The sequence below is a fragment of the Tachysurus fulvidraco genome, chromosome 2 (genome assembly GCF_022655615.1).
Source record: "Tachysurus fulvidraco isolate hzauxx_2018 chromosome 2, HZAU_PFXX_2.0, whole genome shotgun sequence".
NCBI lineage: Eukaryota > Metazoa > Chordata > Actinopteri > Siluriformes > Bagridae > Tachysurus > Tachysurus fulvidraco.
Window position 1 is genome coordinate 22,227,060 of NC_062519.1, and position 14,315 is coordinate 22,241,374.

At 37.0% G+C, this 14,315-nt stretch overlaps 1 protein-coding gene across 2 annotated transcripts in view; it reads left to right on the top strand.

The window, feature by feature from the left end:
• The first annotated feature begins 3,762 nt into the window (after positions 1-3,762).
• The window catches only part of LOC113646155 (mucin-2-like), a 30,544-nt gene continuing 19,991 nt past the window's right edge, over positions 3,763-14,315 (top strand). For both annotated transcript variants that reach the window (XM_047802806.1, XM_047802814.1), the window contains exons 1-27: positions 3,763-3,862; positions 4,167-4,214; positions 4,308-4,569; positions 4,703-4,817; positions 4,976-5,066; positions 5,344-5,450; positions 5,898-6,111; positions 6,251-6,376; positions 6,504-6,621; positions 7,086-7,224; positions 7,330-7,440; positions 7,778-7,847; positions 8,112-8,252; positions 8,395-8,559; positions 8,728-8,822; positions 9,067-9,193; positions 9,649-9,898; positions 9,980-10,029; positions 10,335-10,435; positions 10,557-10,708; positions 10,792-10,930; positions 11,068-11,178; positions 12,053-12,232; positions 12,517-12,756; positions 13,001-13,157; positions 13,636-13,764; positions 14,164-14,305. In XM_047802806.1, coding sequence (XP_047658762.1) covers positions 3,787-3,862; positions 4,167-4,214; positions 4,308-4,569; positions 4,703-4,817; positions 4,976-5,066; positions 5,344-5,450; positions 5,898-6,111; positions 6,251-6,376; positions 6,504-6,621; positions 7,086-7,224; positions 7,330-7,440; positions 7,778-7,847; positions 8,112-8,252; positions 8,395-8,559; positions 8,728-8,822; positions 9,067-9,193; positions 9,649-9,898; positions 9,980-10,029; positions 10,335-10,435; positions 10,557-10,708; positions 10,792-10,930; positions 11,068-11,178; positions 12,053-12,232; positions 12,517-12,756; positions 13,001-13,157; positions 13,636-13,764; positions 14,164-14,305 — 3,656 coding nt within the window. In that variant the 5' untranslated portion in view covers positions 3,763-3,786. The remainder of the gene's footprint in view (positions 3,863-4,166; positions 4,215-4,307; positions 4,570-4,702; positions 4,818-4,975; positions 5,067-5,343; positions 5,451-5,897; positions 6,112-6,250; positions 6,377-6,503; positions 6,622-7,085; positions 7,225-7,329; positions 7,441-7,777; positions 7,848-8,111; positions 8,253-8,394; positions 8,560-8,727; positions 8,823-9,066; positions 9,194-9,648; positions 9,899-9,979; positions 10,030-10,334; positions 10,436-10,556; positions 10,709-10,791; positions 10,931-11,067; positions 11,179-12,052; positions 12,233-12,516; positions 12,757-13,000; positions 13,158-13,635; positions 13,765-14,163; positions 14,306-14,315) is intronic.

A 14,315-nucleotide genomic window follows, 5' to 3' on the forward strand; every position in this document is an offset into this window, starting at 1 on the left:
CTGCAGTACCATAAGTGGGGCAGAAGTTAAGGGGTTTCAGTTTATTGTTGCAGTATGAATACACTTACACACTGCTGTGTGAGTTTAGATGCATGTGTGTAGTGAGACATCGGGATATAACTATGGACTTGAGAGCCACTCAAACAGGCACGGAAGAACAGTTTGTTTTGTTTTTAAGGTGTGTCTTGGTTACACACAAGTTAGATTTATTTCATTTTTTTTAAAAGTGTTATATACTCAAGTGAAGAGCTCTGGGGTCAAACAGTTTTACTTTATGTCATTATGACATACTGAAGCTGATCTTTGATACCAATATTATGTACAGAATTGTGATGTTTTAGTTTAAACACTAAATGTGTGAAATAGTGTTCTGAAATATTTTCATATCTCATACTGTAGCTACGTTAAGCTGAAAGTTAAAGTCATTTTGTTAAATAAAACTGAGCAAACTGGCAAATCTGAGAATGTTTCCCAAGCGATGTGTCATCTCTGCAACAAAGTATAAGTAGACCCTATACTGAAGAGTTCAGTATTAATGCATGAACCACTGTATCTAACCCTATATAAATGTATGGTGGACGTCATGGCTGGACCAGAGCATGCACGTCCCTCTCTGGACGTCACTGAAGCTGAACTGAAGTGATGTGGCTCATCTATCATTCTCTATTGGAAGACTCTTGAGATGCCACAGACAAAATAACCTCATGCTCTTTAGCTGAACACCAAGAGTAACTCAGTTCCATTCAATTTATTTGTATAGCGCTTTTAACAATTCCTATTGTCTCAAAGCAGCTTTACAAAAGTATGGAAACAGAAGAGAGAGAGAAAAATAAATAAATATATAATAATAATAAGAAAAATAATGATAAAAATTAATAAATGAATATATACAATTAAAGTATAAAATTTATTTTAAAAATATTAACTTAAATTCATTCATTCATTTTCTACCGCTTATCCAAACTATTCTTGGGTCACGGGGAGCCTGTGCCTATCTCAGGCATCATTGGGCATCAAGGCAGCATACACCCTGGATGGAGTGCCAACCCATCACAGGGCGCACACACACACACGCACACACACACACACACACACACACACACACACACACACACAAACACACACACACACTCTCTCTCTCTCATTCACTCACACACTCACACACTATGGACAATTTAGAGATGCCAATCAACCTACCATGCATGTCTTTGGACCAGGGGAGGAAACCGGAGTACCCGGAGGAAACCCCCGAGGCACAGAGAGAACATGTAAACTCCACACACACAAGGCGGAGGCGGGAATCGAACCCTCAACCCTGGTGCTAACCACTAAGCCACCGTGTCCCCCTAACTTAAATTTAAAATCCTATATATCCCTATCCATAATGAGCAAACTGGAGGTCAGTGGCAAGGAAAAACTCCCTGAGATGATATGACGAAGAAACCTTAAGAGGAACCAGACTCAAAAGGGAACCTCATCCTCATTTGGGTGACACTCTACAGTAAAAATTGTAAATGTAAATAATGTCCTTTCTACAACAGTTTACAATAGTGCAACCAAGAGCTCCTGAGTAACTAATGGGTCATCGCAAACTCTGAGTTCAGCACAGACCTGATTGATGATAAAGACCAGACCATACAGCTGACTGACACAACATTGGTTCGAAGAAGGCATGACAGTCGGCTTCATACACAGCAATACCATGAGACACTGGCTGACCATGCAGATCAATCCCTGGCAAGGTGACCACCGGGTGACAAGACTCCAACCAGGGGTAGAATGTCAGGATTGACAAAGTAGCTCTGTAAGCTTAGGGCTTGGACCCAGAGACAGTGTTTATTTCGGTCCAAATCAAGCATTTTGCAGGTTATTAAAATGTTATGTTCAGATTTACAACATGTGAGTTTGATCATACAGATGAATAGTTTTTCCGATTTGACCAAAATTTAAAACCTGGCTAATAAATTAGGGTCATTGTATGAACGGCAGCTTAATAATATAAATATAAAACAAAAACATGGAATATTTCAAATATGTATATATCTCTATATATCACTGATATCTGGTAATTTCGTTTCAGGTTCAACCAGAACTTCTTCAACAAAGATAAAATTAAATAACCTGTTAACATTCCACTCTAAAAAAGAAGGAAAGGTGTGGACTCGATATAGTCGGTCTTCACACAAACTAAGAGCTCAAAATGTCTTGATGGTTTTAAAGCTGGTATACTGGATCAATCCCAAAACCATCTACTAGATCTGGAAAAATAAGTCCTCAACAGAAGGGGTAGAAATGTCACAAATGCAAATACTCATATCCAAAGCTGAATATATCCACAACCACAGCTAGCCCTACACTGACAAATACTCCACAGAAATATCATCAACACCCACAAATAATCCCAGAGCTAAATTCTTACACATTTCAAACAGCAAAATAAAAGCAAAAAGCAATTCAAATTGAAACTCTTTTCTGAAATAAAAAAGTCTTCTAATCCAAAACTACCAAATCAATTTGGACTTGAATATAACAATAGCAATAATAGAATTATCAGTAGTCGTGTTTTTGTGCCAGGTTTATTCTTTATATCAGGATACAGATCCTTAAAAACAGTGTGAGTCAGAGTGAGTTTAATGGGCCTGAATTAAAAAGGTCCTCCATCCTTTAATGCTTCAGTGTAAACTTGAAGTTTTGTGTGTTTAAGATGTTGAATCATGGCAGATCTGAGAGTCATTATTTAATGGGATGGGCGCTGATATTTATACATTATTTGTATAATCAAAGTAACTGAATGCCGGGTGCATACTCACATTTACTCAGTGACGTAAGCCTTAGTCTGTCAACAACTTAACACAAACCTTGCACAGCCTTAAGATGAAACTGATGAAGACCAATAAAATTCGCCTGCAGCAACAAGATATTTAGTTTGTGAGATGTTTTTATTGATCAAAAATAACAAAATATGGGATGCTGTCTGTGTGTTTCAGCCTGGATGTCCTCTGGTTTCATTTCACCCCATTAAAAAACATGCTAGTAGGTTGATTGGCGGCATGATCCAACATGATCTTGACCAGGATAAACTGGTTACTGAAGATGAATCAATGAATGAATTAAATAATTAGTGGAGTCAGATGACTGTGTCATTCATTGATTCATCTTCAGTAACCAGTTTATCCTGGTCAAGATCATGTTGGATCATGCCGCCAATTAGTGTTCATGATATCTTGTAAAATTTAGACGCCACATTTATGTCCACATAAAAGGCTTTTTTGTGTGTTTTTGTTCAGGTCAAATTCTGGGTAAATATTGAACTGCTACAGACTTCCCAGACTTTTGGTTTGTTAAGTCCCTGCTTTTACTCTTTTCTTTCCCCATGATGATAGGCAGCTGCCAATTTCTACACATGAATGATTCTTGAGAGATTTTTCTGTTACACACTGCTATATTACTACAACTGCTTTTGAAAAGGGATGGTTATCAACACTAAAAGTGAGAAAACTAAAACAAATTAACCTTGTTAACGTTAGGGTTAATGAGCACTAAAACAGAATAGGATATCCACACCTTACTTCTCCTAAAGGATGATTGCCTAAAGGTATTCAAAGCCACACCATCATCGAGCACACTCCAGAGAGATATTTATCTAAGGAAAGTTAAACTAACTCATGGCCCCTCCTTAACTAAATCTCAAGAATATGACGTGAAACTCAGGTAGTATAAAAATCAGAGTAGATATGGGATTGTCACATCGTACCTGTGGAGTGCTCGACTCTCCACAACACCACCATGGGGACTTTAAATTTATTAACTATAGCATTCGTAACATGGATCGCTCTATCTATTGGACAGACTTCTGCACAAAGTAAGTCAATGTCTTCATAACCAAGTGGTGACATTGTGGGGCATGTTAACAATATATACTATGTTATAAATGATTAATCAGACCTGGTTACCATTTAATGAATATATCAATTAAAAATCAACTGCCTGATATGGATTACAACATAAGAGCTCTGTTTTTTATCGTATGTAATAAAAATATATAAAAATATACAGATATAGAACTTGCTAATGTATACTGTTTCAAGAGAAATCAATGTCAGTAAAGAAGTATGACTGAAGTTTATAGAATAAAAGAATAACTTTTATCTTTCTAAATATTTCAGCGACCATAGCAATTATTGAACCACAGTCGACAACACAACTGATTTCAGGTAGACATGAACAAAATATATAGAAATCTATGGTTTCATTTTATTTTATGCACAAAAGATAAAGGTGTAACAGAATGAAACATCATGTTTCAGGAATTGCTTCAGCGCATAACGAGCTTGTCTGCAGCACATGGGGAAATTACCACTTCTTGACGTTTGACGGAGACCTTTTCCAGCTCCCGTCCACATGTAACCACATCCTGACGTCGCAGTGCGGAGGCAGCTACGAAGCCTTTAACGTTCAGTTGAGACGGCAGATGGTGAACGGCGAACCCACAATTAGCAAAATCTCCATGAAGCTGGATGGCGCAGTGGTGGAGCTCAGTAAAGACTTAATCAGTGTCAACGGCCAAAAGTGAGCCGTTTTAGTACACATACATTTTCCACAGTATTGAGTGGACCTACACATATAAAGCAGAATTCATATCATTTAAAAATATCTACAAACAAATCTAATTTCTTTTTGTTGTTGTTTGTTTCTTTTTAAGGGTCACACTTCCATTTGTCACCAACGGAATATACATTGAAATGCGCAGCTCTTACATTACTGTCAAATCCACAGTAGGGCTAACAACTATGTGGAATGAAGATGATGCCTTCATGGTAAATCTTTATTCTTTGAATTTTGTCTAATGAAGATGGATACTGATACACAATTTCCTACAGTAGCTTACCTTTAAAGAACAATTTAATTAGTAAATAATTAATAAAATTGCCAAATAGTTGCAAAGCAGATGCTCATTGTGGGTTTATTTTCACAGATTGAATTAGATGCAAAGTATAAAAATCGGACATGTGGGCTTTGTGGCGACTTCAACGGCATCCCGATTTACAATGAAATGATCAAGAATGGTAAGTAAAGAATATTTGTCAAAAAATAAATTGTGTTGCCTTCTCAGACCTAGAGGTTGTGTGTGTGTGTGTGTGTGTGTGTGTGTGTGTGTGTGTGTGTGTGCTGCCATCCAATGAACTGGTGTCCCATATATTCCTGCCTCATATTTATTGTTTCTGCGATTAGCTCCAGAATAAAGCTTTTTGTTACGACTGAGAACGAAGTGCAACATTATCATTATCATTAATCTTGTTCCTGTATGAGATCGACATTGAAATTTCTTTGTGTATACTTTAGATGTGGTTATCTCTCCATCTGATTATGGAAGTCTCTGGAAGATGGATGGACCCACAGAAAGATGCGAGGACCTACCTGCACCAACATATAAAAACTGCGGAGATGAGGTATCAAATATAATATCTTCACTAAACGGTTTTCAGGTTAATATCTGAATTAGAGATCATCAAATAATGAACCGAGACTCTGGAGGTCCATCTGACATCACAGTCACTAAAGCTTGATAGATTTCATTACTGTACTTTGCTGGTCCCAGAAGACATGAATGAATTGCTACATAAAAAGTTGGTAGAAAACGTAATCAGCTGGCTGTATATTACACAAAACAGTCAGCACTAGTAAAAAAAAAAAAGGCATACAGAGCTACATACAGTAGCTCAGTAGCTTGGTAGGACTTTATATTCGGTGAGGTATTAAATCAAATAAGGTAGTCAAGTTAGATTGTTAATAAGGTAGCAAACATTCAGCAAAGCAATCTGATTCAAATAATTTAACTATATTTAACTATATATATATATATATATATAATATATAAATGTTGTCTTTCTGGACAGAATTTCTGCCGTCAGCTGTTCCTCAAGGCGGAGTTCAGCAGCTGCACATCTCTGGTGTCGGTCAATATGTTTGTGAAAGCATGTGTAGAGGATTTGTGCCAGTGTAACACAACTACAGACTCCTCCTGCTTATGTAAATCTGTAGCCGAGTATTCACGTCAGTGTGTTCACGCAGGAGGGAAACCTGGAAACTGGAGGACTGATGTTTTCTGCCGTGAGTAAACACTTCTCTTAATTAGCTTGTGCTTTGCCGACTGTGTGTCCTTCACAGACATGGATATAGCTTACTAATGTATTACTCTGGATAACGCTGTTATGTTTTTTAATTTTATTTATCATCTCTTTGGTTACAGCCCAGTCATGTTCAGGTACCATGCAGTACACCGAGTGTGGCAGTCCGTGTGTTGATACCTGCTCGAACTCTGAGAGAGGAGATGTTTGTGGTGAACACTGTATTGATGGATGCTTCTGCCCTCCTGGTAATTTGTTCAAAGCCTCATCTTAAACCTAAAGCTTAAGGTTTAGCTCTAAGCTTGATCACGACTCCGATCCCACATCTAAAAAAAAACTTTCAGATAAAATTGAAAATGTGTTTTATATTTTAAGGCACTGTGTGGGATGATGTGACCAACTCCAGCTGTATTCCGCTGAGTTCCTGCTCCTGTGTTCATGAAGGACGAATTTACAATTCTGGGGACAACTACACAGCTAGCTGCAGAGAATGGTAAGTACTGTATCTAAAAAAAGGTTTCAGTAAAAAGTCAAGTCACTTTCATAGGTGTTATAATTCTGTATATTATTGTTGTTATTTTTATATTAAACCATATATAACATAAAGCACCATCCATATAAATCCTAATGTGAATGCTCACCACTCCTGTTAAAAACTCCCTACTGCTGTTTCTAATTCATTATGAATGTTATCAGGTCTCATACACCACCATCACAAAACATTATGAATCACAATCATTGGGTCTAAGTAGTTCCTTCATTCATTCATTTTCTACCGCTTATCCGAACTTCTCGGGTCACGGGAAGCCTGTGCCTATCTCAGGCGTCACCGGGCATAGAGGCAGGATACACTCTGGATGGAGTGTCTAAATAGTTGAGGTGCCATATTGGTTTTTAGAAAGAATCAGTAAAAGTTTTTTCCTCGTCTCTTATTTATATTCATTTATTTTGTTTCAGCACTTGCTCAGGAGGTCAGTGGGCATGTGTTTACAAAGACTGCCCTGGTACTTGCTCAGTTTTGGGAGGATCGCACATCATAACATTTGATGAAAAGCCATACACGTTTCACGGGGAGTGTTCGTACCTCCTCGCAAAGGTAACAGTCCTGACTTTAAGGCATCAATCTACAGTTTTAAGAGATTGAATGGCTTTCTAATTTTCACACACCACCAATTGACATGCACTGTTCTGCTTTATTTAGGAGTGCGCAGGCAACGATTTCACCATTCTGGGTGACTTAATGCAATGTGGACTATCAAACACTGAGAGCTGCCTGAAAACGGTCACCATCACGTTATCACAAGGCAGTAAGGTAATGATAAGAATGAAGGTTTAACCATGTACGGATATATGTTTATTATATCGGTGTTATCTAATCTGTTATGCTTGTTTGTTGATAAACAATGATTTAAAAATAACTACTACAACTCTTCTTTACATGAAATGTCACATGGCATTGAAATGGTACATGATAAAGAATAATGGATTAAAACATAACGTAATAAATATTCAGCATGTGTCCATGATAAATGGCAATACAACATACTTCTCTCATATTAAAAGTTGTTTTATATGCTTGTTTCTGAAAAATAATAAATAATTATCTAATAATTCTTCAATAAATAAATTCTTTCATATTTGCTTTTCAGCTGATTCAAGTGGATTCGACTGGGAATGTTAACGTGGACAAGATTTACACACAGCTTCCACTTTTTACAGGTACCAGCTCAGTCACTCCATCAGGACAAACTAATCAATACAATAAATTAAAAATACTGTACATTTTAGTAAACTCTAAAGTATTGTATTAAATCAGATCTCTAGCCAATGATATACCTACATCACCATGTAGCCTAAATGTCAGTCAACATGTGTCACAATACTGCTCTTAAATATAACAAATAAATATGACAAGCAGTTACATCAAACCCACTGAAGGTAAATGATTTTTAAATATTAAAATGGTTGATTTTGTGTCCACAGCTGATTTGACCATCTACATGCCGTCTTCCTTCTACATCATCATCAGGGTCATCAAGTCCAACATTCTTCTGCAGATCCAGCTGGTTCCCGTCATGCAGGTTTTCATCAAGCTGCCTCCAGTTTTTAAAGGACAAACATGTGGTGTGTTCACATGGCAACAATCCACTCTCTCTCTGTCACACACATCTCACATACTTTAAAGTGTACAAGTAGTAAAAGTCAATCATCTGTTTGTTATGAAGCACATTGTAATATTGTAAACTGAATCAACTTTCACCTGCAGGACTTTGTGGTAATTTCAACAACATTCAGGCAGACGACTTCACCTCACCTAGTGGACTTACAGAAGGAACAGCGGAGAATTTTGCCAACAGCTGGAAGACCAGAGCAAATTGTCCAGACATCCAGAAATCTTTTGAGGACCCTTGCAGTCTGAGCACAGAAAATGGTGCGATCACACACCAGCCTTCCACTTTTAAAATGCAGAAGATTACCTGAAAGCATGTTGACTTCAGTCAGTGCCCAGAAATGTCTCTGCCTCCTATTTGTAAATATGTATTATAAATGCACCATAAAATACATGAATTAAAGGTAAATGTTGGTGTCGTTTTTACAGAGAAATACGCGCAGCACTGGTGTTCCCTGCTATCAGATCCTTCTGGAGTTTTCGCTAGCTGCCATTCAGAGATCAGCCCTAAAACCTACCAAACGGTAAAGTATTTCAAATAGCCTTAAATAGGACACATCTTAATGATCATATGGTTAAAAGTATCTTGTATCTGGTAGAGAATGTGAAATAGATGGTAATCAAAATCCGATTTAAACAATATTCTAGCTTTTTCTCTTCAGCTATTCATTAACTGAAGTCGTAATTTTAAAGTTGCATTATGTGCATCGCCGATGGTTATTGTGCATAATTTATATACATTATTTTGAATTGTTTAATTCTTTACAGAACTGTATATATGACACATGTAACTGTGAGAAGTCTGAGGACTGCATGTGTGCTGCTCTGTCTTCTTACGCAAGAGCGTGTGCTGCTAAAGGGATCATCCTCAGAAACTGGAGAGATGCTGCTTGCAGTGAGTAAAACACATGAGCATGAGGGGGAAAACCACTCAGATAATACAAACACTAAATACAAATAAGTGCTTAGTATATCAATTCATTCTATTTATATTAGCTTGGAAAGTGTTTAATATTTATTGATATAGATATAAATCTGAGCTAAAGCAAGTCAATAATTATTTTAAGCAGCTCAAATGTTTCATTTAGGATGAGGATAACAAAGTAAATATGATGTAAAAAAAAACAAACAAAACAGGTTTCCAAGCCCAGATCTGAAATGTACACACTTCAGATAAGAAGAATGAACACATAGGAAAAGAACTACACAACGTCTTCCTTGTAAAAAGACTATTTTGAAACCATTGTAGAAAATCTGTTCAGTACATTCCAGAGATGATATGCAGTTGTGTTTATTGCAAAATCTGACAGAATATTGTAAGCATCTGTTTGTTCTTTTTTCTGTACTCAGATAATGCCACAGTGTGCCCCAGCTCTTTAGTTTTCTCATATGAAATGACCAGCTGTAAACGCACATGCCGCTTCATCGGGCAGGAGGACTACACATGCGTTAATCCTGTGAAAGTGGAGGGCTGCGGCTGTGCATCGGGGACCTACATGAATGAAAACGGAGTGTGTGTTGATGAAAACAACTGCCCGTGTTACGATTCTAACACCATCATTCAGCCCGGCGAGATCATTAGCAAAGACAGCACCACATGGTAAGAATAAAACAACGCTAAAAATAAAATGAGAAGAATGATGAGAAGAGTGTTGATAGTGATTTTCTTGTCTAACTGCAGCACATGTAAGCAAGGCAAACTGAGCTGCTTTGGTGCACTGAAGGTGGAAGGTAAGCAACAGTGTGCCACTGATTATTATTATTATTATTAGTAGTAGTAGTAGTAGTAGTATTATTCTTATTCTTGTTGTTGTTGTTGTTGCTGTTGTTGTTGTTCTTCACTTCATGTAAACTTTAGAAAGGCTTTATATGAAATTAGTTAAATTATGTCTAGTAAAGTTCTAGTAAAGAACTACTATTAGTTCTAGTAAAGAATTCAAGAAATTTCACTCTAGATTTCTGATATATTCCACTTTTTTAATTTCCCCAAAACTGTAATATGCTGTGATTTGTACTCTACATTTTGTTTACTCTAGAATGTGTGGCGCCAATGACATTCTTCAACTGCTCCAGCGCTCCTCCCGGAAGCACTGGCTCTGAATGTCAGAAAAGTTGCAAAATTCTGGACATGGCCTGTGTGAGTTACCACTACTGATAGAAAGCATTTTGGAAATAATGAGCAAACATAGCAGCTATATTGAGATAACTTCTAAGACACTCTCAGTCATGAGCCATATTATTACTCTGCATTCATACAGATAAGCACAGGGTGTGTTTCCGGCTGTATGTGTCCCTCTGGCCTGTTGTCCGATGGAAAAGGTGGCTGTATTACTGAAGATCTTTGTCCATGTGTCCATAATGGAGTGAATTATCAACCTGGCGAGAGTGTTCAAGATGGCTGCAACACATGGTAATTAAAAAAATATAAATCATTTTCAAATTTCATTCTTGTGCCTGTACAAAGTGTCAGACTCACATTAACACTCCTTTCAGTACCTGTGACGGCAGTAGATGGCAGTGCACCACAAATCAGTGCAGAGGATCATGTGCCATTTACGGAGATGGGCATTACCTAACCTTTGATGAAAAACGATATGTGTTTAATGGAAACTGTGAATATGTCCTCTCTCAGGTACTGATCATACAATATCATTGAGACACATTTAAAAAGCCAAACAACTCAAAAGATAAACTGACACAAAAGCCCAGTCTTGTAAAATAGTCATGTGTGTTTAATGAGGTAGAATAAAGCCATTTTGTGATTTTCAGGACTTCTGCAGTGGCAGTAGCGTCAATGGCTCTTTCAGAGTCATCACTGAAAACATTCCCTGTGGTACAACTGGAACCACCTGCTCCAAATCCATCAAACTCTTCATAGGAGTGAGTTTTATTTATCAATGACAATTTTTTTTATATTTTTGGTGTGAATCCCATCAATGGATACTGACAGATTTGTAAACCATCCAACCACAGTCACATGCTAGCAAGATAACTCACACAACCAAACACAATGGTAGGAATATGTGCTCATATTAATGAAATCACTCAATTAAATAAAAGTCTTGATGTAATGATAATAATAATACACACCAGCGATGGTAGACACTTCTTGCAATTATCATTATAATACTTTGTGTGATCAAAAATGCATAGGCATGTAACATAATAATAATAATAATAATAATAATAATAATAATAATAATAATAATAATAATAATAATAATAAATTATTATTATTATTATTATTATTATTATTATTATTATTATTATTATTATTATTATTATTATTATTATTGTTATTATTGTTACTATTGGCCATCACACCTCCAAGGTTGGTTTGATTCTTGCCTCCACCCTGTGACTGTGGAGTTTGTATGTTCTCCCCATGCTTCAGGGGTTTCCTCTCGGTTTTGTGAGGGATTTCCTCTCATTTTCCTCCCAAAGTCTAAAGATGTGTTGAGGATAGATTAGCATCTCTACACTCTCTATAGTGTGTGAATGGATGTGTGAGTTAGAGTCCCCCGGGAAAAACTCCAGGTTCCCTGTGACTTTATGTAAGATAAGCTCTACAATAAATGGATGGATGGATGGATGGATGGATGGATGGGTGGAGGGGTGGATGGGTGGATGGATAAATGGATTTTGCCAAGTAAGACCAAACATTTCTTGCTGAGTCAGGAGTTTATATCCAAGGCATAAAGACAAATCAGAGGAAAATCTGAGTAAGAAGCAAACGTATGTATTTTATTCACAGAGCAATGAGCTGATCCTCTCAGATGGAACATACCAAGTGGTACAGAGAAGCAATGGAAATGAAATCCCGTACCAGTTCCGCACCATGGGAAACTACTTGGTGGTTGAGACCTATAACGGCATAATGCTTGTATGGGACAGGAAAACTACCATATACATTGTGCTTAGTCCTCAGTTTAATGTGAGTATTTATGTCTTATGTCACATGTCTATTAAAAACCTGTAAAAGATTGTGTTCACAATGTTGCATCATAAGTCCAGACTACAATGTTTTTAGATAGCTTCTGTTAATGTGTCTTGTGTTTTATTTGTCTTTCAAGCTTTTGCTTAAAACGTTTAAATGAATGTTTTATTGAACAACAAACTGAAAATAAATAAAGAATTTTATTATTGTTGTTGTTGTTGTTGTTGATGTTGATGATGTTGTTACATGGTTTTGATGAATTTTTCTGCCTCGACTCACAGGGAAATGTGTGTGGTCTGTGTGGAAACTTTGATGGCAATGCCAATAATGACTTCACCACAAGAAGCCAAGAAGTGGTCATTGACCCTGTTACCTTTGGAAATAGCTGGAAAGTGTCTCCTACTTGTCCAGAGGCACTGGCTGTTAGTGATCCGTGTGCTAATAATCCATACAGGGAGGCATGGGCACAGAAACAGTGCAGCATCATAAACAGTAACACTTTTGCTGCCTGCCATTCAAAGGTATCGTCAATGCACAAAACAAATTAAAAAGCAGGAAATTTTTTTACTATAACTGCATGCTCGCAAAGAAAATCTGACTTGTCTGTGGGTGGGAAATTTTAGAATGGTCATGTTTAACAATCACTGATGAGAAATGTAGTTCAAAACAATATTTCCTGAGCTAATGCTTTGTTAGTTAGCTAAACTGTCCAAACTGGTACACAAGGCAAGCGCATCATCAGTGTGTAATTTTATTTTCTTTAAGGTGGAACCAGCTTCTTTTTACTCTGCATGTGTGAGTGATGCATGTGCTTGTGACACTGGAGGAGACTGTGAGTGTTTCTGTACTGCTGTAGCAGCCTATGCTAAGGCCTGTAATGCTGCTGGAGTGTGTATTGCCTGGAGAAGCCCAAAAGTTTGTCGTAAGTCATGCATATCTTCATATTAGTGCTGCAAAGAGTAGGGAATTGTCACAGTAAGATACCTATACAACACATCTAAATTAAGCTATATCCAGGGACAATTGCTTTAATATTTGCCAACTTTTGTTTGGAAATTTTTTCTATGGTTAGGTTCTATGGTTTATTAGTTGCGCTTAGAGATCAGGGTTGTGTTTAAAGCTGGCTAGTTTATGTTAAGTGATGTTGACAATCTACAACTTAAGCATAATATTATGTGCTTCAAAATGAAACACTTACTTCCTTTTTCATTCTTCAGAAACACAAGCAACAACCAATGGCTAGTATGATTTGCATGAGATTAGAGGCCTAAAAAAATAAAGATATTTCTTAGCACTGAGAACATGGCAAACTGTATACATCTATAAAGATTATAGAAATATTTAATCTAGATTTGAGCTAAGATGAACTAGTGTTAAAATGATGATATCTGTTGCTGCAGCACTGTTCTGTGATTATTACAACCCACCTGGTGAGTGTGAATGGCACTACAAACCTTGTGGTCACGCATGTATGAAGACCTGCAGGAACCCCACAGGAAACTGCACAATGGAGACACCTGCACTGGAAGGTAGGCACTTATGAATTTTTATATGAATTTTCCAAAACACACACTGAAAATTGAAAGAGCAAATATTGTTTACCCAGCAGCAACTGGTGTGTGGAGTTCCCATTGGTTGAGGTTTAGGTTATATTTTTTTTCTGGTGACTTTTTATATCATATACAACTTTAGTTGAACCATTAATCAACCAAATTATCATCCAGTACACAGTAAATGTTTCAGTTCTAACCAAGGTGATCTTTTAACTATCTTTATTTCTTATTAAGTTTTTGATGAACTTTAACATATTACATCTCCAGTGAATGTGTGCTATGACAAAGACCAAAAATAATGTCCAGGCTAAACATAGACACAAATTAAAATTGAATATAAATCCTAGGTTTTAAAGATTTTTCTTTCATTTATAGGTTGCTATCCTGAATGCCCAGAAGAACTTCCGTTATTTGATGAGGATACGATGAAGTGTGTGTCACAATGTGGCTGCTACGCTGACATGATACGTTATGAGATCGGCCAGTCTATCCCTGCTAAAAACAACTGTCAGATATGGTATGTTTAT